The following is a 23,358-nucleotide window of genomic DNA, read 5'->3' on the forward strand; positions in this document are numbered from 1 at the left end:
ATCACATTCCAGACCCAAGAATCACAATATGTCAGTTCAGCAGGAGTCTGAAATTCAGTTACTGGGGAACATACAATGTATGAAAGTAGGAGGAGAGTGCATACTGAATAGAAACATTACCTGCAGACTTCACTTTCACATCATCTGCGTGAACAATATTTACAACAGGTTCATTTTATATTATGAGGGAAATTAGGAGCAACATCTGTTAACTGGCTAATATGACACTTGATGCTTTTGACTTTCTCAGCGTTAACAGATGTTTATTTTGTGGCTGAGTGAAAATGGTAACACTCTGAAGAGATTTAACTCCAACCTCTACCTCAAGCTTATTGACTCACTGCGACGGTAACCCGGGATAAAATTGAGAAAGTCAAGGTGAAGGTTTAAAAATGTTACAAAGAACCCGCCAGACGGAATTACTTAAGGAAACAGTGAGTTAGGTAATTTTAGTCTCTGAACTTCACGATCTTATTGAAGCAATCTCTTTCAATGAAGTATCTCTCTCTTTGCTTGCTTCAGTCCTGCGTATTCTTGCTAAGCTTTGCTGGGACTGTGACCCAGGGTAATTCTCAGAAAGAAAAAAAAAAACCAGCCGAGTTGCTAAAGACTCGGAAACAAATCCCGTAACGTGGAAAGCTAATGTTGCTTCTTCTTCTTCTTCAGGGGAAAAACGGAATGTCTCCGAGGCACCAGGGAAGTTCACCAGGAATGGAAGAAGACCGCAGCTCTTTCCTGAGCATCTATCTACCCAACCCACAACTTCTTCGGTGATAAGAGCGGAATTCGGACCGCCACAAGAGCCGCCCAGGACTTCAAGGCATGTGCGCAGGGCTTTCTCCTCCCGCTCTAGTAGATAAGTAGCGATAAGCGTCGGGTCAGGGAAGTGGCATTGCCGGACTGGTTTACTTGAGCCGGCTCCTCTTCCCCTTTTGAGGAGACGGGGAGAGGAAATCTCTACAGCAGGGATCTTCAAACTTGGCCCTTTTATTATGACTTGTGGACTTCAACTCCCAGAATTCCTCAGCCAGGCACACTGGCTGAGGAATTCTGGGAGCTGAAGTCCACAAGTCATAAAAGGGCCAAGTTTGAAGACCCCTTGCTCTACAGTCCTAGCCCTCGAGGAGCCGAGAGGGCTTCCCGCGCTGCCCCCGAGATATCAGAGACCCTAGCAGGGGTCTTCAAACTTGGCCCTTTTATGACTTGTGGACTTCAACTCCCAGAATTCCTCAGCCAGCAAAGCTGGCTGAGGAATTCTGGGAGTTGAAGTCCACAAGTCATAAAAGGGCCAAGTTTGAAGACCCCTGCCCTAAAGCACTTTTGGCGACCTCGAGGCGGCGGCGGCGACGACGCGCGGGCTTCCTGCGCTTCTTCCTTCCTCCTCGAAATCCGCGCGGACCCGGCCCTAAGAAACGCAGGCCGCAAGCCCCTCTCCCCGGGCGGGAGCTCTGGCCGCCCCAAAGCGCGCGAAAGAAGCGGCGCCGCCGCCGCCGCCGCCAATCTGCCCTCCCGCTCCCGCGAAGCCCAGCCCAGCCCAGCCCAGCCCAGACGAGCCTCCCGCCTGCGGCGGCTCCTCCTCTGACCCGACGCCGCCCCATTTCCAACCGGCGGGCTCCAGGCTCCGCCTCGCCCCGCCGGCTGCCCGGTTTGGCTGGTTTCTGACTCTGCTCGCCGTTGCCGTTGCCGCATGCTGTTTCGTGCCGTTGCCGGAGGAGCAGGAAGATGGCGGAACCGGAGCCGGACTGCGGCGCGCTTTTGGATGAAGAGCTTTCCTCCTTCGTCTTCAACTATCTCTCCGACAGCCAGGTAAGGGCTTCGGAGCGCCGGCTTAGTCTCGGGGGAGACGGGGGACAAACCCGGCACGTTCGGAGCAGGCGCTGGGATTCTAATGGACCGCGGAGTCGCCAGGAGGGGAGAGCCTGGAGCGACCGGGGGGGGGCTAAGCTTGTGGGGTTCAGAGTATTCCGATCCTTCCCCCCCCCTTCCCCGTGCACCGGTACGTCTCGGCTACAGGGACTTCGGAACCCATGAGTCATTCGGGACCCCGGCTCTGCGATCTGTCGGGTGTTCAAAATGCCGTGCACCGTGAAATTTGGGGCTGGGGGGGTGGGTGGGTGGGATTCCGATCCTGTCACGCTTCGCTGGGATGTTTTACGCAGCGGCTGCTTGAGCTGACCTGCCTTAAGAGTTTCGGGCATAAAAGACGCCGCATGCCCGCATTTACTCTGCAGAGAATCTGGGGCGCCGAGAATGAGGGGTGTGTGGTTTGCGTTCAGACGCAACTTAGAAGTCTGGTGCAGAAGAAGATCCCGGGAACAGCCATGCTTTTTTGCTTTTTTTCTTTTTCTTTTTTTCCCAAGTGCTAACGTGCGGACTTAGATCTGCGAGGCAGGAGTAAATCCCCTTAGAGAGCGGGAAATGTGCGTCGTGTGTATATGTGTCTGCTTGCGTAAGCGTAAGGACTTTTGATTTTTCCGTAGCGGATCTTTTTCCTCTCTCGGGCACGGGGAGAGAGGAAAATGGAGAGAGCTCGCTAGTTGCCCGGCGATCTGACACATTCCAATGCATCCAAGGGCTGGAGAGCCGGGAACGCGGCCCTTTCGGATGCCTGGATTCGTTCAAGCAGCAGACGGAATGGACGAAAATAAGGGAGGGAGGTTGGTTGTATGCTGCCAACCCCCCGCGGAAGGTTGCTGGTCCTCGGCTCGCTGCAGTTAGATAGGATCCGGCGGAAAAGAAGAAGAAGAAAGAGCGGGCTCTTGGAGAGACTTAAGTTGAGGATGGCTCTGCGCACCCCTCTTTCCCATCCATATTGCTCTGGAAACCCATCCGAACACTTTTCAGCACCACTCACACGTGGACGAGTGGTGGTGTGTCCCAGATAACGAGTCTTTTTGGCTTTTGCAGTGCTGCAGAGCTGCTTCCCTTTACCCTTAAGCTTCCCCCAAACCTGGACGCCGTTCGTTCCCCCCACACCCCACCCCCCCACCCCGAATTATAAACCCTGGATGGAGGGACGGGAGAGGCTGAGGGTGCTATCCATGGGAAATGAAGGGAGCAGGGTACAATGTTTATTTACTCCCACTCCCTTCCTTTGGGCTTGCTGTTGCTTTTTCTTTTTATCGTGGGGAGGCAAGATTGGCAGCAATTCAGTTTGACTGTGGGAAAACAAGGACAAATGGATGCTGACCCCCCCTCCCTCCTTCCCTCCCTCCCTCTTCCCTTGTCTCTCAGGGATTTGCTGGTGGGAGCACTTAATGTCTTAGGGTTGTATGTGTGAGTCATTGCTGATTATATACCCGCAGCTTTAGGGTGAGGGTGGCGGTGGTGATCTTAAGTGGCTTCAAATAAGCAATTTTGCAGATGGCTGCCCCTTTTGGGCCGAGTTGCGTGTCAAAATCAGATTAAGGCTTTTTTGGCAGCCCCGGCTGATCACGAGCGGGTTCCTGCTTGGAAGGGCAGCAGGCTGCATTCCTTTCCATGAGGAGAAGCAGAAGAGCTCTAGAGCAAATGCTTCAAGAGCATCATACATAGCTCAAGTCATGAGCTGTTGCAGAGTTTTCTATGGTTACAATTCCATGCCTCCCTTGTCTTCCAGCTTTTTTTTTTCTCCATAAGTAGAAATGGCCTTAATTTGGGAAGTGGCATATAATAATAGTCCTCCTTTTCTCCTGCCCTCTCTCAGGGTTCTTCATTTAGTTGATTAGAAGAAAGCTGGGGGAAATTTGCTCCGGTTTGGTCCTAGACAAGCGGGAATGGCTTTATCTCAGTCACACCAATTCATCCAAAACATATTTGTGTTGATCTGGGAGATAGAACCAGGCTGGACCAGCTCCAAGCTTAGACTTCTCTAGTCTGAACACTTCTGTTCCAGGGCCAGTACTGGAGCTTTCCAGTTTGTCATGCAACAGTGTTGGTTGGGGGGGGAGGGGGCGAAGAGCAGGGTGCAGATGAACTTTTCACAGAATTAGATACAAAATGGTGACATCTGGATTAGAGAAACAGGAATGAAATATTTTGTAAGTAGGGATTTTTGCCTTGCAAGGGGTTATTTAGCTGATGCCAGATAAAGAACTAGGAAACACTCCTGGATCAATACAAAGATGTGCTTGCTTTCGGAAAATACCAGCAACAAAGCCCTCAGGCAGAAAAGTTGAGAAGGTTTGTACAAAAAACCCTCTGGTTGTGTTCTTACAGATGAAGGATCTGACATTCTGCAGCTAGTAATATAGTTGGTACTCTTAACAGTGCAACTTTTTTGTATAGTGATAAAAAAAGACCTGAGCTGCCTGGCCTTGTATATTCTAAATTTGCAAATGTAAATGGAGGTACAAGCAGTCCTGCATTTTTGCATGTTGGAGATGAAAAAGCCAAGTGACTGAGCATTTCCTGAAAATCTGAACCATGTACAAAAACAATTTTTGCAATCTCTGATGTAATAAACAGCTATTTGTACCTAAGTAGCATCAGTGCAAATATGTAATTTAGAAGCTCTATCCCCAAAACACTTCTGGTAGGTTAATGCTTGCTTTTGGTGCATTTATTAGAAGGTGTTGTTAATCTCTGGATTACGTTTTCCTCTTCCGTTGAATGTGCACAAGGCTAAAGTCTGAAACTGAAGTGGCGTGTGATTGCTTTGGAAATGATTGAAGTTGTAAGTGTGGTTTGCACTTGTACTTTAACCTCTGACGAAACTGCAGTGAAGGCTCCAGCCTTGACTGCTGTCACATGCTTTGCTTGTAACTAGAAGTGGGAGGTGGTTCCTATTCTTGCCTCTTGACGTCACTCTCCATTACTACAATACTGTACTGAACTTGCCTCTGCTTACGGATGGGCTGCTGAGTTCTCAATGAAGTCGGAAAGCTGCACAAGATCAGATTATTTTACGAGGCCAAAGTGTCAGGCAGCTAGGAGAGAATGAGTGTTGTTCCTCTCTTTCACTGAGTCTCTGAATTATTTCAGTACTTTTCTGTTACTTAACCATGAATACCTTCTTCCCTTTTTTCCTTCTGCAGCAGACATTGCAGTAATGTATCTCAAAGTCTTGTGAATGTTGATTATAGTTACAGGGACCTGGAAGCTCATAAATTTCAAAGAATTTAATTTTACTTATCTAAATACCTTTTATGTCTTGTTGGAGAGGATATTTCCCAAAATGACTGCATTGCAACACTTAGATAATAAAGCCTGCAGGCTGGTTTCTCATTGGAATGGGCCTGCTGAGCACCAGGCTGATTCAGTTATGCATTAACCCAGCAGGTTGCATTTCTGTGCTGCTAGTTCTGAGTTTGTGTCTATTGCTGATACACCAGATATTGCAATATTTCTAGAATTCCTCTGTCTTAGAAGAGTAAGAAAGGGGGGTTCCTTTTCTATATATTCTTATTTAAAAGAAAAATCCCAATACACGCTGCCCTGGAGAGTATTTCTTCTTTCTGCAACATCTTGATAACAGCTCCATTAATTCATAGTTGGAAATAAATAAACTATGTTTGATAAAAAATAAACTGCTTTAGCTTTTGATTGCACAGGCTGTTGCTATTGCAATGACTGTCTTCATCAGTTGAATGAATGAAAAATTGTAGGATTTTTTTTGACAAATGCTATAAAGTTTTCTTTAGGAGAACAATGTGATTTTTTTAAAAAAAATCTTGATTCATTAGGGTGGGGAATAATTTAAGAGGAAGATGAGTGGTATCAGGTTCTTCACCTGTTTTACATATTTCAGCTCTGAACAAAAATGTGGGGAAGCCAGCAGATCAAATTCTAGACTTTCATAATCACATTTAGTGAAGCATTCTATTTTTTTTTCTCTTCTTTCTCTCTCTTTTTTTTGGTGCCCTAGATCTTTTACCTGCATTCTTGGGAGTGACAGAGTTGACTTTTATTATTGTTCTTATCAGCGTTTCATTTTTTAAAAAAAACATACTATGGATTTAAACTATATTTTCTTCCATTGTATCATAACATTTTTTGCTACTGTATCCCTCTCGTTTCCTGATCAACAATTTTATTTTGTCATTCCAAAATAAAGCATAAATTAACAAATAAAGGAAGTAGGATTGATCAAATACAAATATATATTTTGTACTGACTTAATATTTTCTTACTGACTGAAAACTGAAAAATCACTCTACAGTATGTATCCAACCTCACGTGGTCCAAAGAGATCCAACTCATATAAATTTCCATAAAACTTTCTGGATTCTCTCAAACTAATGCAGCCTTCCTCGTCTTGAGTAGTTATTCTAAAATTGCCTTTTCCAATTTTTATTGAACTCTTTTTATATAATAAATTAGGACTTGCATCTTTGGTGATTTTGAAAGGGGTTGGAATTATTTCATTTTTTTATTCACTTCTAGTCTAGAATATACTTTACATTCCAGACAGGAAAGCAAGCAGCATTATATTCTTAACACTGCTTGCTTTCCTGTCTTTGGCAAATGTCATGCACAAATTGAAACTAACAGGAAAACAGCATATTCAGAAAACTTCATAGAAAGAAAACTATTTTGGAGCTATATCACTTCAGGTCCAAGGTTAAATCCTGTTGAAACTAGTGGGATTTATTTTCAGTTAAAAGTGTACACACTTTGAATATAAGTGATTATGGCAAGAGGCAGAATGTTTAAGCTGTGGAAATAATGCCTTTGTGTGGCATTATATTTTAAGTGAAAGTTAATCCAAATTTCTTTTCAACATAGATTCCACTCAGAGAGGTGTAAATTTAGTGCCAGACAGCTGTATAGATTGGATCCATTTGTTTATTTTGAGAGTCTATAAAGTGTGGGCAGTAGGCAGCAGGCATCTTTCTCCACAGCAAAATTATGCCAAGTTTTGCTGAAGCAGGAATCTCAGCAGAATAATACTGTGAACTTAATCTTGGCAAGCTTGGCTCCTGGACTTCTTTTTATCAGAATATTTAATAAATGTTCCTAATATATGCACCAGATTGCTATTGGCTAGGAACTGATCATGACACATGGCCTTAATGATAATGATGATTTGGCAGTTTACCAAACCATGGATCTGGAAATACATTGTGTCTAACTGTAGAAAAATTTGACAGCAGTGTTCTCAAATGCCTGTATCCTTCAATTGGGTAACCAAGAACCAGAAAATCTCCACAAAGTTCATCAGATTGTAATAAATGCAGATAGTATCATAAGATAAACTAAGCATAAGCCTCATACAATGCATTTTTCATGATAGACAATCATTTGCAAGGGGGAAAAAATCTTTTAAAATGACCCAGTCGTTTCACTGTTCTGGAGTTAGTTTCTGGAATTGAACACCAGTATGTGGAGAAAAGCAAGATTTTACACCTGGGCAGGAAAAAATAAAGGTACAAGTACAGATTAGGTGAAACCGGGCTCAAAAACAGTAACTGTGAGAGGGACCTTCAAGTCCTACTGGATGATCACTTAAACATATGTCAGCTGTGTGCGGCAGCAGTCAAAAAAACTAATACAATGCTTGGTTGTATAAACAGAGACATAGAATCAAAATCATGTGAATCACGCTTTATAAAGCCTTAGTAAGGCCACACCTGGAATACTGCAACCAGTTTTGGTCACCACATTACAAAAAAGAAGTAGAGATTTTGGGGAAAAAAGTGCAGAGAAGAGCAACTAAGATGATTAAAGGCCTGGAGACTAAAACATATGAAGAACGGTTGCAGGATTTGGGTTTGGCTAGTCTAAAGTAAAGAAGGACAGGTGGGGGGAGGCATGATAGCAGTATTCCAGTATTTGGGAGACTGCCACAAAAAAGGAGGGGGTCTATTTATTTTCCAAAGCACCAGAGGGCAGGACAAGAAACAACGGATGGAAATTAATCAAGGAGAGAAGCAACTTGAAATTTTTTTTAAAAATTATTTTAATCCCATTTATATCCCGCCCTTCTCCGAAGACTCAGGGCGGCTTACAATTTAAGCACAAACTAATGTGCTTAGCAATAGCCTTCATTCTATGTATATGCCTGCTTATTAGGGCTTTCAACCCCCCCCCCCAAGCAGCATTATTACAAAGTCAGCTTAATTGCCCCCAAACAATCTGGGTCCTCATTTTACCTACCTCGGAAGGATGGAAGGCTGAGTCAACCTTGAGCCTGGTGGGATGCGAACCTGCACTAATTGCAGGCACCTGGTGTTACTTAAGGAGGCATTAGCCCACTGCTCCACCAAGGCTCAAATTAAGGAGAAACTTCCTAACAACAAGGACACTTAACGAGTGGTACATCTTGCCTTCAGAAATTGTGGGTGCTTCATCACTGGAGGTTTTTAAGAAGACACTGGACAGTCACTTGTCTGAAATGGCATAGGATCTCCTGCTTGAGCACGGGGGTGGACTGGAAGACCTCCAAAGTCTCTTCTAGCTCTATTCTGATTCTGAAAAATAAAGAAAAATCTGATTCTGATTCTAGAGCAGGTGTTCATAACTCTTCATTTGGAATTTTGATGGAATATGTGATACGCCTCAATGGACAGTTGGTGGGTCTGGAGCCACTACTCTTGAGAAGAAACCATTCACCATAGATGTCTCCAAGGGGCTTTCCCCCCCCCTAAAAGGCAACTGGACTAGTTTATTTCCTTGAGGAAGAAGAAGACATTTTGCTTCTCATCCAAGAAGCTTCATCAATTGTGATCGTGGGCGGCATGGAAGGGTCACCACCACAATTGATGAAGCTTCTTGGTTGAGAAGCAAAATGTCTTCTTCTTCCTCAAGGAAATAAACTAGTCCAACTGCCTTTTGGGGGGGGGGAAGCATCTTTGGGACAACTATGACCCAGATGACTGAGAATCTCTGTTGACATTCACCATAGAACTTTACAAACGGGATTGTGAGGATTCAGAATTGTCACCATTTAATTATCAGAAGGCATTTTCTACCTCCAAGACTAGGGATTGACTGCACTGGAATGACTCCAATTTAACTGTTTTGTACTTGCAATGATTGTTGACAGGCATTTATGAACATGTCCATGAGGAACAGTATCTGAATGAATGATAAGAACTGAAAAAGGGTGGTTAATATTGGTCTAAGAACATAGCCTTATATGATGTGGAAAACAATATGGCACTTTCACATCATATGAAGAGAGTATGGACCAACTGTATTAACTGATGTTTTATGTTCATAGCTTTCATTCAGTGAAACTATTGCTTGAAAAGTAAGAGGACAGTTTTACAGAGAATGGATATGAAACATTTCTGTTAACCAAGGCATTTTAAACTCTCTTGCTTAGAAACAACGTAGTACCAAATGTTGTATGTTCATAATCTATATTAACTGCCAAGAGTTGCAGGGAGTTGTATGGCATAGTGTTATATATACCATGATGTGAAATCATAAATGTCAGTTTAGTTCATTGGTTTCTATTTTGTTTCAATCTGGTAAGATTTATTTATTTGGGGTCTTAGTCTGTGCACGTATCTTACATTCTTCTTTTTTGTTTCCATAATATGCATATGTTCAGACCAAAGATTTAGGTGGGATGTAGGAATAATGCTAATCTGGTTAAAACCCTGCCATGGACTCAGTCAGAATGTGGGGAAAGGTACTGGTACCTGTCAGAAGCAAACCTGAATATCTATAGTCTCACTCTTTTTCTGACTTATCTGCCTTTCTTGTCATAAACCACAAAATGGAAAGTGAAAAAGAAGTGAGGACAATGGGTACATATTGATTGGCTTATTAGGTCTTCAGATTTATGGAATATAGACATCTAAAGTATTATAAGAAAAGCTAAAGAAACATTGATTTAGTTTCTCACTCCTTTTTCTTTGTTCTGCATATGACCCATTTCTTTTGAATCTACGTGACTATTCACATTAGGGTTGTAGGCCTACTTGAATTGGTGCAAATTTAAGAAGGACTTCAAATGCCAAGTATATTGATTAAAATGTTGGGCTTAAAGAAGGGGGATCCAGGATCAAGTCTGTCCTCAGCTGTGGAAATTCACTAAGTCAGGGCTTTTCAACCAGTGGTACGGGTACCACCTGTGGTACATTGGCACCTGGCAGGTGGTATGTGACCATCCTAGAAAAGTGGCAGTGGGGAAAGGGAATAAGCTGAACTGGTGGCACGACTGCACAAGCGAGAGATGCACTGCGAGAGATGGCTGGAGCTGCAGGGCTGTCAGGGCTCAGCGGAAGCACCAGGATCAGCACTTTCTGAGCCCAGAAGAAGCGCCGATCAGCTGGAATGTTGCAGCATCTCCAGGGTCTTGTGATTTACATTCAGATGCTTGGCAACTGATTCATATTTATGACGGTCACAATGTCCCAGGGTCATGTGAAGTGACCAAAACCTGCTGCAACCACCCAGCAGATGGGGGGAATAAAAACCAAACACCCCACCCACCCTACCCCCACTGTCAATCCTCAACATAAATGCTCACAACAATGAAAACCTCAGACAGGAGGAAGAGCGCTGCCGGGCAGGCAGGCAGGCAGGTGTCTTGCTCGGCTGTGGGTTGGGGGGCACTTTTTTCAGTGCCATTGTAACTTCAAACAGTCACTAAGCGAACTTTTGTAAGTTGAGGACTACTTGTACTTCATCCCTTTTTTCTTTTTGGTCAAGTTTTTGACACCTTGCTAGGAGACTGGTGGTACTTGGATGTTGCCATATCCTAAAAGTGGTACAATGGGTGAAAAGGTTGAAAAGCCCTGCACTAGATGACTTTGGGTCAGTCACTCGTTCTCATGGGGTTGTTGTTGGGAAGAATGGGAAGAGGAAGCACTGTGAATTCCTGTGTAAAAGAGGGGATATAAATGTAATAAATTTTATAAATAAAATCCCAGTTGGTTTCCTTAGAGATTATGACTGCAGAGCTTTAAAAGTAAAAAAATGGAACATTTTCTTGTAAATTCCAGTAAAACAATGTATTGAAGGCAAACAACTCAGCAATGGTATTGATAGCCTGGAATAATACGCATGCACATATATACATATATAATGGACAAAAAGCAAGATAAACAGAATGTGTCACTAGCAGGGAGAAAAACAATCCAGCACAAGCAGCAACAACTTTCTTGCATGCTTGACTTACTTGTTTCTATGTGCGTCTCAGAGGCAGCTTGCAGCCATGGTTCGAAATAGTTTGCAACCTAACATAAACATGCGGCCAAAGGTATTTGTTGTGTATGTAAATAGTTAGCAATAAGCCATGGAAGAGATTGCAAACACAGTGCAGCTTTGCAAGGTTTAAAGCGGGAAAATAAGGTGCAATCATTGGACGCCACAACCAAGGAGCGGGAAAAGAGACTGCTTGTATTGGTTACAGTTCAAACGCTTTCTCTATAAAAGGGTTGCAACATTTGACAGTTGACAGTTGACTTTGTGTATTCAATAAACTCGTTCAGTGTTAACCACTCTGAGTCCTCGTCAATTCGAACCAAACAACTGGCGACGAAGGTGGGATTGACAGAAGACCAGAGATTAGGAAGAATTGTCGTGAAGGCGGCAAATTCAGAGCGAGTCACAGTCAACCGAGCGGCCGCGGCAGAATAGGAAAAAAATTCTCCGAATGGCGCAAATCGGGTCACTGAAGGAATTCGACCCTAACTTCCCCGAAGATTGGGAAGAATACATCGGTCAGGTCGAAGGATTCCTGTTAGTGAACAGAATCACTGACGACCGGAAAAAAGCGGCGGCACTTTTGACAATCTGCGGCACACCGGTCTACAGAGTTGCTGTCGGGCTGTGCCAGCCACAACCAGTCTCCAGCGTGCCCTATGCCGACCTCCTCGCAAAATTAAAGGTTCACTTTACTCCCCGAAGGTCCGAACTCTTTTGGCGGCGCATCTTCGAGAAGAGAAATCAGAGACCGGGGGAGTCCATACAGAAATTCGTCGCTGCCATCAGGGAAGCCGCAGTACGTTGCAAATACGATAATTTAGAAATTAGAATTCGGGACAGAGTCGTGCTGGGCTTACGTGATGAACAATTACAAAATAGAATAATCGCCAAACCTACCGGCGATTTACAGGAAGTGCTCGACGAACTCCTAACGTATGAGTCAACCGGGTATCGCGACCCCCCCCGCAGTAGCATGGCGGCAGCACCCGAAATTAACCAAGAGGGCTATGTGGACTGCGGGGAGGTGGATCAGCAGTGGGAGGAAGAGATCGCCGAAGTCTCCAGGCGATTCGGAAAGATGGCACCAAGACAACTCAGAAGCGAGGGGCCTGAACCTGGCCGCCGGCAACAACCCGCAACACCGCAAAGACCACCGACCGGGGCACAACGACCGTGGCGGGACACCGCAACCAGACCGCGCGACAACGAAACCCAGAACCGATGTGGCAGCTGCGGCGGCAACCATCCCCGCGCTTCCTGCCGATTCCGTACCGCCAAGTGCAGGGCTTGCGGCAAGACCGGCCACATCCAGGCCATCTGCAGAAACCGCGTTCGGGACACCCGTCTGAACGAAGTCGATGTGTGGCCAGAGGGTAAGGTAACCCCCAATGCTAGTGGCAAGGAGACCCCTAGAACCCGGGTGAAATTTCCAAACCTAAGGGAGGTGGCCCGAGTCAATCGGAGACGGCGGGGAAGGGGGCACAATTTTCCGGACGGAAAATTAAAAATCACAGTCCTTCTGCAAGGGGTCCCTTGCAGAATGGAAATCGACTCAGGGGCTTCAGTGTCGATAATTTCCACTGAAACCCTTGAGAAAATTGAACAACTAAGCGGAAAAAGAATTCCACTTAGTCCAACAAATATTCAATTAATGGACTTCCAAAAAAGTCCAATAATCGTAAAAGGAAAGACCAGCCTTAGAGTAAACTTTAAGGGGTTTAAGGGGGTCTTAGATTTGATAGTTACGGAGGGGAATAGGACCAGCTTAATAGGGCTTAATTGGTTTCCTGCCCTGGGAATTTGGATAGGGGGAATAAATTCAGTGATTAGAAATAAGACCCTCGAATCCGTCTGCAAAGAATTTGCAGACGTATTCGATGGATCTCTAGGCAAGTACAAAGGGCCCCCCATTAATTTTAACCTAGACCCCTCAGTAAATCCAATCAGGCTAAAGGCCCGGAGGGTACCTTTTGCCTTAAAAGAAAAAATCGAGGCCGAGCTTGACCGGCTTGTAGGCCTCGGAGTTTTAGAACCTGTTGAGGGCGGTTTGTGGGAGACGCCGATTGTCACACCCCTCAAACCCAATGGGGATGTGAGAATCTGCGCCGACTACAAAGCGACCCTCAACATTGGAATGAAAAAGCATGCTTACCCGGTCCCGACGGTGAAGCAGGTCCTCGCCACGATCCAGGACGCCGCCATCTTCGCCAAGCTCGACTTGGCGCATGCGTACTTACAGTTGACTGTTTCCAAAGAGGCTGCAGAGGCACAGACAATTGTTACCCACAAGGGGGCGTTCCGAGTCCACAGACTGCAATTTGGAATTGCAGCAGCTCCAGGCATCTTCCAAGAAGTGATGGAGAGGACCTTAAAGGGCATACCTGGAGTATGCCCTTACTTTGATGATGTCCTAATAGCTGGAAAAGATGAAGGAATGTTAGTAGAGCGGCTGGAACAGGTACTGGGTAGATTTAGAAAGGCTGGATTAAAATTAAAAAAGGAAAAATGTAGCATAGGGGTTAAATCCACTGATTTTTTGGGGTTCAGGATTGACAAAAGCGGAGTCCACCCTACCCCTGAAAAAATTAAAGCAATAAAAGGGGCTCCTGAACCAAGGAACAAGGCTGAGCTACAGGCCTTCCTAGGCTTGGTAAATTTTTATCACACTTTTGTGCCACATAAGGCTGCCATTGCAGAACCACTGCACAGGCTTTTAGATAAGAAGACCCCTTGGCATTGGCAAGACAAGCACAAAGCGAGTTTCCAGACCTTAAAAGACATCCTTTCCAGTAGTTCAACTGTAACCCACTTTATAGAAAACAGACCAATCTACCTGGCGTGCGATGCTTCGCCTTACGGCGTTGGGGCAGTAATCAGCCATTTAGACACCCAGGGAATGCAAAGACCCATTGCTTACTACTCCCGCACACTAACCAAGGCAGAGCGGAACTATGCTCAAATAGACCGGGAAGCTTTAGCCATAGTGGCAGGAGTTAAAAAGTTCCACGACTACCTGTATGGCAGGAACTTTACAATACTGACAGACCACAAACCCCTGCTGGGACTGTTTACCACAGATAAACAGACTCCCCAAATTATGTCTCCCAGGATGCTGAGATGGTCCATTTTCCTCTCAGCATATTCATTTTCCCTCCAATACCGACCAGGTAAGGACATGGGTCACGCAGACGCTCTTAGCAGATTGCCCCTTAGCACAACAGAGGAGGACCCTGCCCCAGTGGGACAAGTAATGTCCCTACAAGATATTCCTGATTTGCCCCTAACTGCTAAAGACATAGCTGAGGCAACCAATAAGGACCTCATCTTAAGGAGAGTAATGGCCTGGGTCATGAGCGGTTGGCCCAACGCCAACCCGGACGTAAAATACAGTCCATTTTTCAGAAGGAAAGATGAACTATCAGTTCATATGGGTTGCTTACTCTGGGGAACTCGTGTAGTAATTCCAGAAATCCACAAATCAGCTATTCTATTTGAATTGCATGAGGGACACCCTGGAATAGTAAGGATGAAGGCCCTGGCTAGGAGTCACTTGTGGTGGCCAGGATTGGACCACGACATTGAGGAATGCGTTGCCAATTGCCATCTGTGCCAACGTTCCAGGCCTGAACAACAACACATCCGCACACATAAATGGGAGCTAGCTAGGAATCCTTGGTCCAGGATTCATATTGACTTCGCTGGACCTTTCCAGGGGTTAACGTTCCTTGTAGTGGTCGACAGCTACTCTAGATGGCTAGAAGTAGTACCGGTCAGTTCAGTAACGGCAGGCAGAACAATACAGGCATTAAGGGGCCTCTTTGCCACTCATGGGTTGCCGGATTTAATAGTGTCTGATAACGGGCCACAATTCACATCTATTGAATTTCAGGATTTCCTCAAGGCCAACTCGATTAAGCATAAGACTTCTGCACCCTTCCACCCCTCCACCAACGGATTGGCTGAAAGGAATGTGAGGACCACGAAGGACGCGCTTAAAAGAATCATTCGAGGTGACTGGCATCAGAGACTAGCTGAGTTCTTGTTGGCTCAGCACACAACCCCTTGTTCGGCTACAGGGAAAAGTCCAGCTGAAATGAGGTGGGGCAGGAAAATATTGACCAAGCTGGACAGATTACACCCTGACAGACTCCAACCAAACATTGAATTAGACATTCCTAACAGAACATTTGAAGTGGGGGACTTGATTTGGGCCAGGAACTACGCCCAAGGGGACAAATGGATTCCAGGGGTGGTAACTGAAATCTTAGGTCCCCTATCATACATCATTGAGGGGGAAGGGAATAGGATCTGTAAAAGACACATAGACCAGCTGAGGAAAAGATCTAGTGGGTGTGTGCCTGCTGAGGGGGACCAAAGCTCAGTTAGGGGAAACAGTACAGACAACATTAGGCCAGAAAGCGGTGTAGAGGTTGGGCAAGATGACACATTCCCTGATGCCCAACAACAACAATTCAGTCCAATTGATTGGGAAATACCCCTGCGAAGTAGGCCAGTGACCACTGAATCCCAAACACAACCTAATACACAAGACAGTACATCTGAAGCCAGTAACCCAGAGCCTAGGTCTAGTAGTAACCAGCATAGTAACCAGCAGCCAAGCAGTCAACCAGGAAGAAGGGTCCCTAATAGCCAAAGTAACAGATACCCGTCCAGAATACATAGGCCACCAAAATACCTAATGGATTTTGTAAAGAAATGACACCAACTGGGGGGTAAGGGGTGTTGTGTATGTAAATAGTTAGCAATAAGCCATGGAAGAGATTGCAAACACAGTGCAGCTTTGCAAGGTTTAAAGCGGGAAAATAAGGTGCAATCATTGGACGCCACAACCAAGGAGCGGGAAAAGAGACTGCTTGTATTGGTTACAGTTCAAACGCTTTCTCTATAAAAGGGTTGCAACATTTGACAGTTGACAGTTGACTTTGTGTATTCAATAAACTCGTTCAGTGTTAACCACTCTGAGTCCTCGTCAATTCGAACCAAACAGTATTGGTCCCAATTACTTTTTCCCAAACAATCTCAATTTGTAGTGAAATAAGTAACCTCAGTATAGACCATCTGCTATTCTGTATTCCATAGTCTATCGAGCAAACACTTTTTAAAAAATCTATAACTTAACATATTCTTGTATCTGCCTGGCCGATCTGATTTGGCAGGATTGGCAGGCTCAGATTCCTTCAGTTAAATAATGCCGAAAGACCTTGGAAGTGTGCTTTTTTGTGTGGAATGAGGTTCATTCCAGTATTGGAATGGCCCTCACTCTATAGGTGTTTCAAAAGTCTTTGAAGACCTTTTCACCAGGCCTTTGGTGAATATGATTGAAGAACACTGTAATTCTTTTTCTTTGTTCCATCTGGAAAATTAAAAAAAAGAAAGTTTGTTTTTTCTATCACTCTTGTTTCTTTTTGTGTGTGTTGCTTTCTTGTTTTTTTATTAGTTGTAAATGTTTTTAATAATTTTTAAATTATTAAAATAAATTATTATTATTATAATAAAACTTTTATTCATAAAACATGAAACTCAGTTAACTGAACACTCAAATTGACTGGCACTAATGGATGACACGGGCTGCTGCCAGCATCCTAGGTATCAACCAGGTATCTCCTTAAAATGTAAGAAGTTCCGAATAGCAATATTATTATTATTATTATTATTATTATTATTATTATTATTATTATTATTATTATTATTATTATTATTATTATTATTATTTGAATAACATCAGTCTAATAAATAACATAACCAGGATGACGACAAGCTTCATACCACTTCAACAAAGGTTGGGCAAGATGCTGTAAGTTGCAAACATAGAAATCATCCTCTTCATTCTTGTATGCCCTTCCCTAATGATAACGTGTTTTTCATATGTTGCTGTTCATGTTTTCTCACCAGGATATATTGTACTTTTGCCTCACCAGAAATAAATGGACCTGTTTATGATAAGCAAAAAGTTGAAAATGGTGGAAGGAAGTGATAGGAAGGTTCAAGTGAGATGCACTGTTAAACTTGGCAATCTCTAAAATTATGCAATTAAGATAGGATGACTGAGATGGGATGATGAGAAGCCTCATTTGGAAAGATCAAATCTGGAATGTAATGCATATACATCCTTATGCATATCAATGAGCCACTTATATACTCCATGAAAAACCAACATCTGTACCATCTTTGCTGAGCAGTTCTGAAATCAATTCTTTTAGGTAGTAAATATGTGTAGGCATTTGGACTATAAAGACCTCAATGAAGCCTCTATGGAGGAGCAATCATTATATTGGACTTTCCCAGTGGAATATCGGGAAGGCTTGTATCTGCTTTCCAAGAATGAAATATTCCCTTTTTTTATTTTAAAGGTTTCTCAGAAAAATAATCAAGCATTCTGACATATCCATGAGTCTTAATACATTCCATTGTCTGGCCAGATCTGCATGATCAAAGATTGCTGTACTATAGTCAATAAATGATGGTTCTTCTTTTGATACTCTCTTGGTCTTTTCACTATCCATTTTCTGCTAGCTAACTGGTCTTGTATTCCTTTGCTTATTCTGAAATTGCCTGCTCGCTTGACATTTCTCATTTAATTTCTCTTAGTTTCTCTTTGTGAGAGGTTAAGCAAAATGTTAAGCAAACTGAACTGATTAGGTATGCCAAAGTGGTTACTGAATGCGTATGTACCTGAAATCAAATCAAATCAGAATAACTTCCATTCCAGTTGAACTTGAACAGCTAAAATATTCTTTTTGTCCCCTCTTTCAGAGGACAGAAATGAGTGTTCACCGACGTACTTCAGCCTCCATTAATTATTTGCATTTTCTCAACCCATGAGATGGTCTAAAACTCAGCACAATGAGTTTTTGATGCTAAAAGCTAGGAATGTAGTCCACACTCAAATTTGGGTTTCTCTTGTGATTAGAGACTAAAGACGCCCCTTGCATATGGAAGTTTTATAAAACTGGAAATACATTATCACGCAAGACTCTTACTTACTTCAGAGAGCATTTCAATGCACTTTATCTGACATGAAGCCTAAATGATTTAAGAAGATGCCACTACTGTATATAAAACAAGGTCAGAAGAAAATATCAGTAACTGGGAAAAACTTTTAATGTCAAAATAGGTAAGAACCTTTATAAATCAAGTTATCTTCATTCAGAATTACTAATTCTTTAATAAATGATGTTACTAATGGTGCTATTGAAGAACACAATAAATGCATAAATACAGGTTTTCTTTGCCATTCGGTTCAGTGAAAATGTTTCCACTATGATCTTACTCAGGCAGGGGTCCCCAACCCCCAGTCCGTGGACCAATACCAGGCTGTGTCATGCCAGCAACCGATCCTCACAAACAAGGAAAACTCCATCCACAGGATGTAGGCAGCACACAAAACCATACCCCCTTCGGTTCATGGAAAAACCTCTCTCCATGTAACCGGTCCTTGGTGCCCAAAAGGTTGGAGACCTCTGTACTAAGGCATTACTTATCTGAAATGGATGAAAGTTCCTTTAGGTAGACAGGTGGCTCAAGAATTTTCCCATAGAAGGGATTATTTATTAATACTATCAGATGCATGTATAGCTAATTACTTTAACATGTATTTTTTTTAAAAAAGTATAATTTGCTCCTAGGAAGCTACTTAATTGAGACCATTATGATTAACTCAAAGGAGTTTGCTCTTGTGCTTCAGTTTGTTCATCTCTAGCCTAATTGATATGGCCTAATTGGCCTATTCTCTCTGAGGCAAACACTAGTGAGAACAAGAGCTCATCACAGAATCACCCTTGCTGGTAAGGCCAAAGGAGATAGATGAGGCCATGTATGTAATCTATAACCAAGGTGAAAGAAGGTGAGGCTGTACAGATGCAAGAAAATCTAACCCCTCAGATGAAAGAGGTGCAAAATCAATTTTAGAGGAAGTCACTGGCAAAATTCCATTATTGTAGAGAAAACTATAAGGACCTGGCTGACGTATTTAAACACATTACAGTAACAGATAATAACCCCCCCCCATGTCAAAAAGTAAAGTTTTTGAATAGAATTGTAACATGGCTAGATGGTCATGCAAAGATGGAGAAGTGCAGTTCAGTTGCCCAGACACTTCTAGGCATAGACTATGGAGTTACAAAGCCCCACTGTCTCACAGGAACAGATCATGAAATACTGGTGTCAAATATATAGGTTAAACTTAGAAAATTGAAGAAGTTGATGTGCCAGCTAAATCCGATCTGGAAGAAATAGTCAGAATATAAAATCAAGATAATGAACAGATTCCGTACATTTGATTTATGTGGAAGGAAATGTCAGGAGCTATAGGAAAAGTAATAGACATCATGAAAACTTGAAGCAAAATAAAAAAATAAAAAAGTAGCTTTAAATAACAAATACACGATAGTAAAAGATTAAAACCTTGAGGTACATGAAGGACATATGATAAGTGAACACAGACTTCCAATATCAAATGAAAAAGAACAAAGAAAGATATCAAGAATGTCAACAAATAGAGTCCCTAAGAAGGTAAGGGGGAAAAATCACACTAATATTCAAGAATAATCACATAAGACAGAGGTCCCCAAGTTTTTGGGCACCAGGGACCAGTTTCATGGAGAAAGGTTTTTCCATGGACCGGAGAGTGCATGGTTTTGTGTGCTGCCTGCATCCCATGGATGGGGCTTTGCTTGTTTGTGTGGACTGGTTACTGGCATGCCACAGCCCGGTACTAGTCCACAGCCCGGGTTGGGGACCTCTGACATAAAAGATGTAAAAAAGACAATGAGGTTTTTAAAAATAGAAAGTCTACCTAATCCCTTTACAAAAGGGTATTAGAGAATAACAGAAACAGTTGCAAAGAGAATATGTTCAGAAACCCACTCCTCTAGAAAATAGTCCAACAGACAATAGAACAAGATTGCAAATTGTTAAAGTGCTAATAGCTCTATATTTATTATAGCGAAAGACTGATTTAGAGAGTAAAAAAGATACAGCTATACTGAAGAAGTGAGTTGCACTTGAATCATTGCACTAATTCTTCATGCACACAGAGACACAGATACAGACAGAAACACATATTTCACAGCAACCTGCAGCATTTTTAGAAATTAGCTAAATATGCAAAAACAAAGCAACCCAGTATTAGTGTTTTACAAATAAGTCCTTTATTTGTATAGTTTAATTTCAATTCTTAAATTAGAGCTAGGTGTAGAACTAAGCCCCTGTCATAAAGAAGAAGTAACTCTACTTCAGCTTAATGTTTTCCAGGCCCAAATCTTGGTTATTGTGATAGTAAGAATACAGAAGCCTGTCCAAACTATCAAAAATAATTTCTTGGAGACATTGCTTTTCTTTTTTTTCAGATTGTGATATTGGTTCTTGCAGAGCCATTTATCAGATTAGTTATTTGTTGTTTGGATGAAGTATTACTGTAAATTAAGAATGTGATTTTTCTTCCCTCACAGTTATATGTTAGCTCAGATGCAACAAATGCTTTCTGACAATGAATCTCTTTCTGTTCTGGCTGAAAAACAAAACCAAAACATTTGTGCTGCTTTTCTTGATTCAGTTTCTGTTTGACTTTCAGGTTGTAGGAAAGCAGAGTTGAGTATTAGAAATTTGAAGTTTTTTTTAACTAAAATCCCCACTAATTTAGATTCTGCATTCTTTCCAAGAAAATTTAGTGCTTTCTAATAGTGCTTTTGCAGCTTTAGCAATTAACGAATGAGAAGAGTGAAAGAGAAATTGGAATCAAAATCAGAATTTTATTTTCTTTTTATTATATCTGTGTACTTTTCTCCAGCTTGCAGTCATCACTAAATAATTCACTCATCAGATGAATGACATTTTGTTTGATCCAGTTATACAGGTATTGATATAGGTATTAATGGAAAAAATAACACCCAAAAGTTCTTGCCTAAAGATATATACATATACATATATATATATATATATATATATATATATATATATATATATATATATATATATATATATATATATATATATATATGACATTTTGCAGAAAACTAATATACAGTTGCAATTGGAAGGCTAAAACATTATCGGCAACTCCTGTTTCCTTCCCACAACTTCCAGTAAATAATGGAGATTTGAAGATTGCTAGATGGGAAATCACCTTCAAATGTGGAAAAATATTTTTTATGAAAATTGTCTGAGACTATGTGGTAGGCTTTGTTCCATTCCTGAATCTGAAAAAGAAAAACCCCAAACAATGATTGGGGTAATGATTGTTGAGTCTTTATCAGTGACTCTTTTTAGAATGCAGACAATGCTCTACTTATGAATAAACCTATTTTGTTCACAATTTCAAACAAGCATATATGCATGCAGCACACTGTAAACTAATGTTCTTCTGACTTCCAGGAGGACTGTCTAGGTTGGATTTGTGGACAAGTTTATTAATACTGGTGAATGTTCATAGCTTGAAAATTTGTAAGTAATGTCTGAAGCAGTGCTTGATTGACAGGATTTGACTTCAATGATCCTTGGTCTCCTTCATTTTTTTCAGTTTGACTGAGTAGTTCAAAACATTTCCACCAGGCCATGATCAGAGAGGGCTAGGAAAGTGTGTGAAGAAAAACTGTTCTTTCCGTTTAACAGACAAAACAGAAGCATTTTGAGGCAATTGTGAAGCATCTGAAAGGAAACATTCCCCCTTTATCAAATGTTCCAACTGATTCTTTGTGGCTTTTTTTTTGCTCTGTCTGCCTCTGTCTGTTATGAATGATTCAGTACTGTTCCCCATTAGTCCATTTTGGTTTATTTTTTGAGGACTGAACTGGCAGCATCTTTATTTGTTCATTGCTCTGACTTTTGCGGCAAGGTTTTAGTGGTGTCACTTTCTCACTTCCCAATGTCTACGTCAGTTACTTAGTTTATATATATACGTATCCTCAGCTTACGACCACAATTGAGCCCAAAATTTATATTGTTAAGTGAGAAATTTGTTAAATGAGTTTTTGCCCCATTTTACAACTTTTCTTGTCATATTTGTTAAGCGAACACAGTTGTGAAGTGAATCTGTTTTCCCCATTGACTTTACTTGTCAGAAGGTTGCAAAAGATAATCACATGACCCTGAGTCACTGAAAACATCATAAATGTGAGTCAGTTGTCACGAATGTAAATCACATGATCATGGGGATCCTGCAATGGTCATAAGTGTGAAAAAAATGGTTATAAGTCACTTTTTTCAGGGCTGTTGTAACTTTGAGCGGTCACTAAGCGAACTGTTATAAGTCAAGGACTTCCTATGTAACACTGAAGTTTAGTATAAAAGCTGGCATTGGGATACAAAGATATGTGTATGACTAAGAAGAAACAGGTCATGGGCATCCCCTGTCCAATACTCTATTTTCAGCCCTAAGAGTTCTGATTCTTTTCAAGAAGGTTATATATTGCTGCTTGTACCAGCTGCTCATACCCTGCCACTAGTGATCTGAATACTGCTTTTTGTGTTCTTACAGTTAATCTTGTTCTCCTAATGTGCCAGGATATTGGTGGCCCGCAGCTCCAACCACTGATTCTCAGCCTGGATATTGCATTCATGTCTGGCTTCTCCATCAGTGTTGTGAGACTATGTTGACCAGGTATACCCTGACTCATACAGAGAGAAACATATACCTTACCTCACCAAACTTTGAGATTCAAGATCACAACCCATTAGTTTTGAAGGAGAACAGGATTAAATATAAGGACACAAAAAGCAGCATTCAGCTCATAATGGAAGCTCATAGGCAGGGTATGAACAGCTGGTACAAGCAACAATATATAACCTTCTTGAAAAGAATCAGTAATCCACCATGAACATATCTGGTTTTCCTTTAATGCTCAAAGTAGTAGTATACCTTGTGGTAGTAAATTCTATAGTTTACCAATTCCAGAGGTGAGCAATATTTGACCCCCAAGGCTGCATTTTGTTGCAGATTATACAAGATGATTAAACATCCTGTACCAAAAATAATCTGTTTAGACCATCATCAAAGCCTAAATTGGGTTTTAGAGTTGTTGGTTTTTCTTTTGGCTCAACCTGGTTTGCATTGGGAAAAGTGGTATCATATACTTGGTGCGATCCTAAAAGTGGCAGTTCATCTTAATATGATGAATTTGGATGCACTGAATAACCAGAAAATATGACAATTGAAAATAAGAAGAAAACAAGGCAAAATGAGTGCCTTGTAACACCCTGATAATTGGGACACTGAATACATTAAAATATGTTTAATTCATTTCAGCTCAAGGTTGACAG

At 42.1% G+C, this 23,358-nt stretch overlaps 2 protein-coding genes across 2 annotated transcripts in view; both read left to right on the top strand.

The window, feature by feature from the left end:
* Positions 1 to 1,695: 1,695 nt before the first annotated feature.
* PPARGC1B (PPARG coactivator 1 beta) overlaps positions 1,696 to 23,358 on the top strand; it is a gene marked incomplete at its 3' end in the record, with an annotated part of 143,095 nt that continues 121,432 nt past the window's right edge. The window contains exon 1 of the mRNA XM_083353375.1: positions 1,696 to 1,806. Coding sequence (XP_083209501.1) covers positions 1,723 to 1,806 — 84 coding nt within the window. The 5' untranslated portion in view covers positions 1,696 to 1,722. The remainder of the gene's footprint in view (positions 1,807 to 23,358) is intronic.
* On the top strand, positions 11,196 to 15,129 carry LOC310633873 (uncharacterized protein). The gene is made up of 2 exons (XM_083351813.1): positions 11,196 to 12,455; positions 14,972 to 15,129. The coding sequence occupies exons 1-2, from the start codon at positions 11,531 to 11,533 to the stop codon at positions 14,995 to 14,997; spliced, it is 951 nt and encodes a 316-aa protein (XP_083207939.1). The 5' UTR covers positions 11,196 to 11,530; the 3' UTR covers positions 14,998 to 15,129.

This window comes from Vipera ursinii, assembly GCF_947247035.1.
Source record: "Vipera ursinii genome assembly, chromosome: 2".
Lineage (NCBI taxonomy): Eukaryota > Metazoa > Chordata > Lepidosauria > Squamata > Viperidae > Vipera > Vipera ursinii.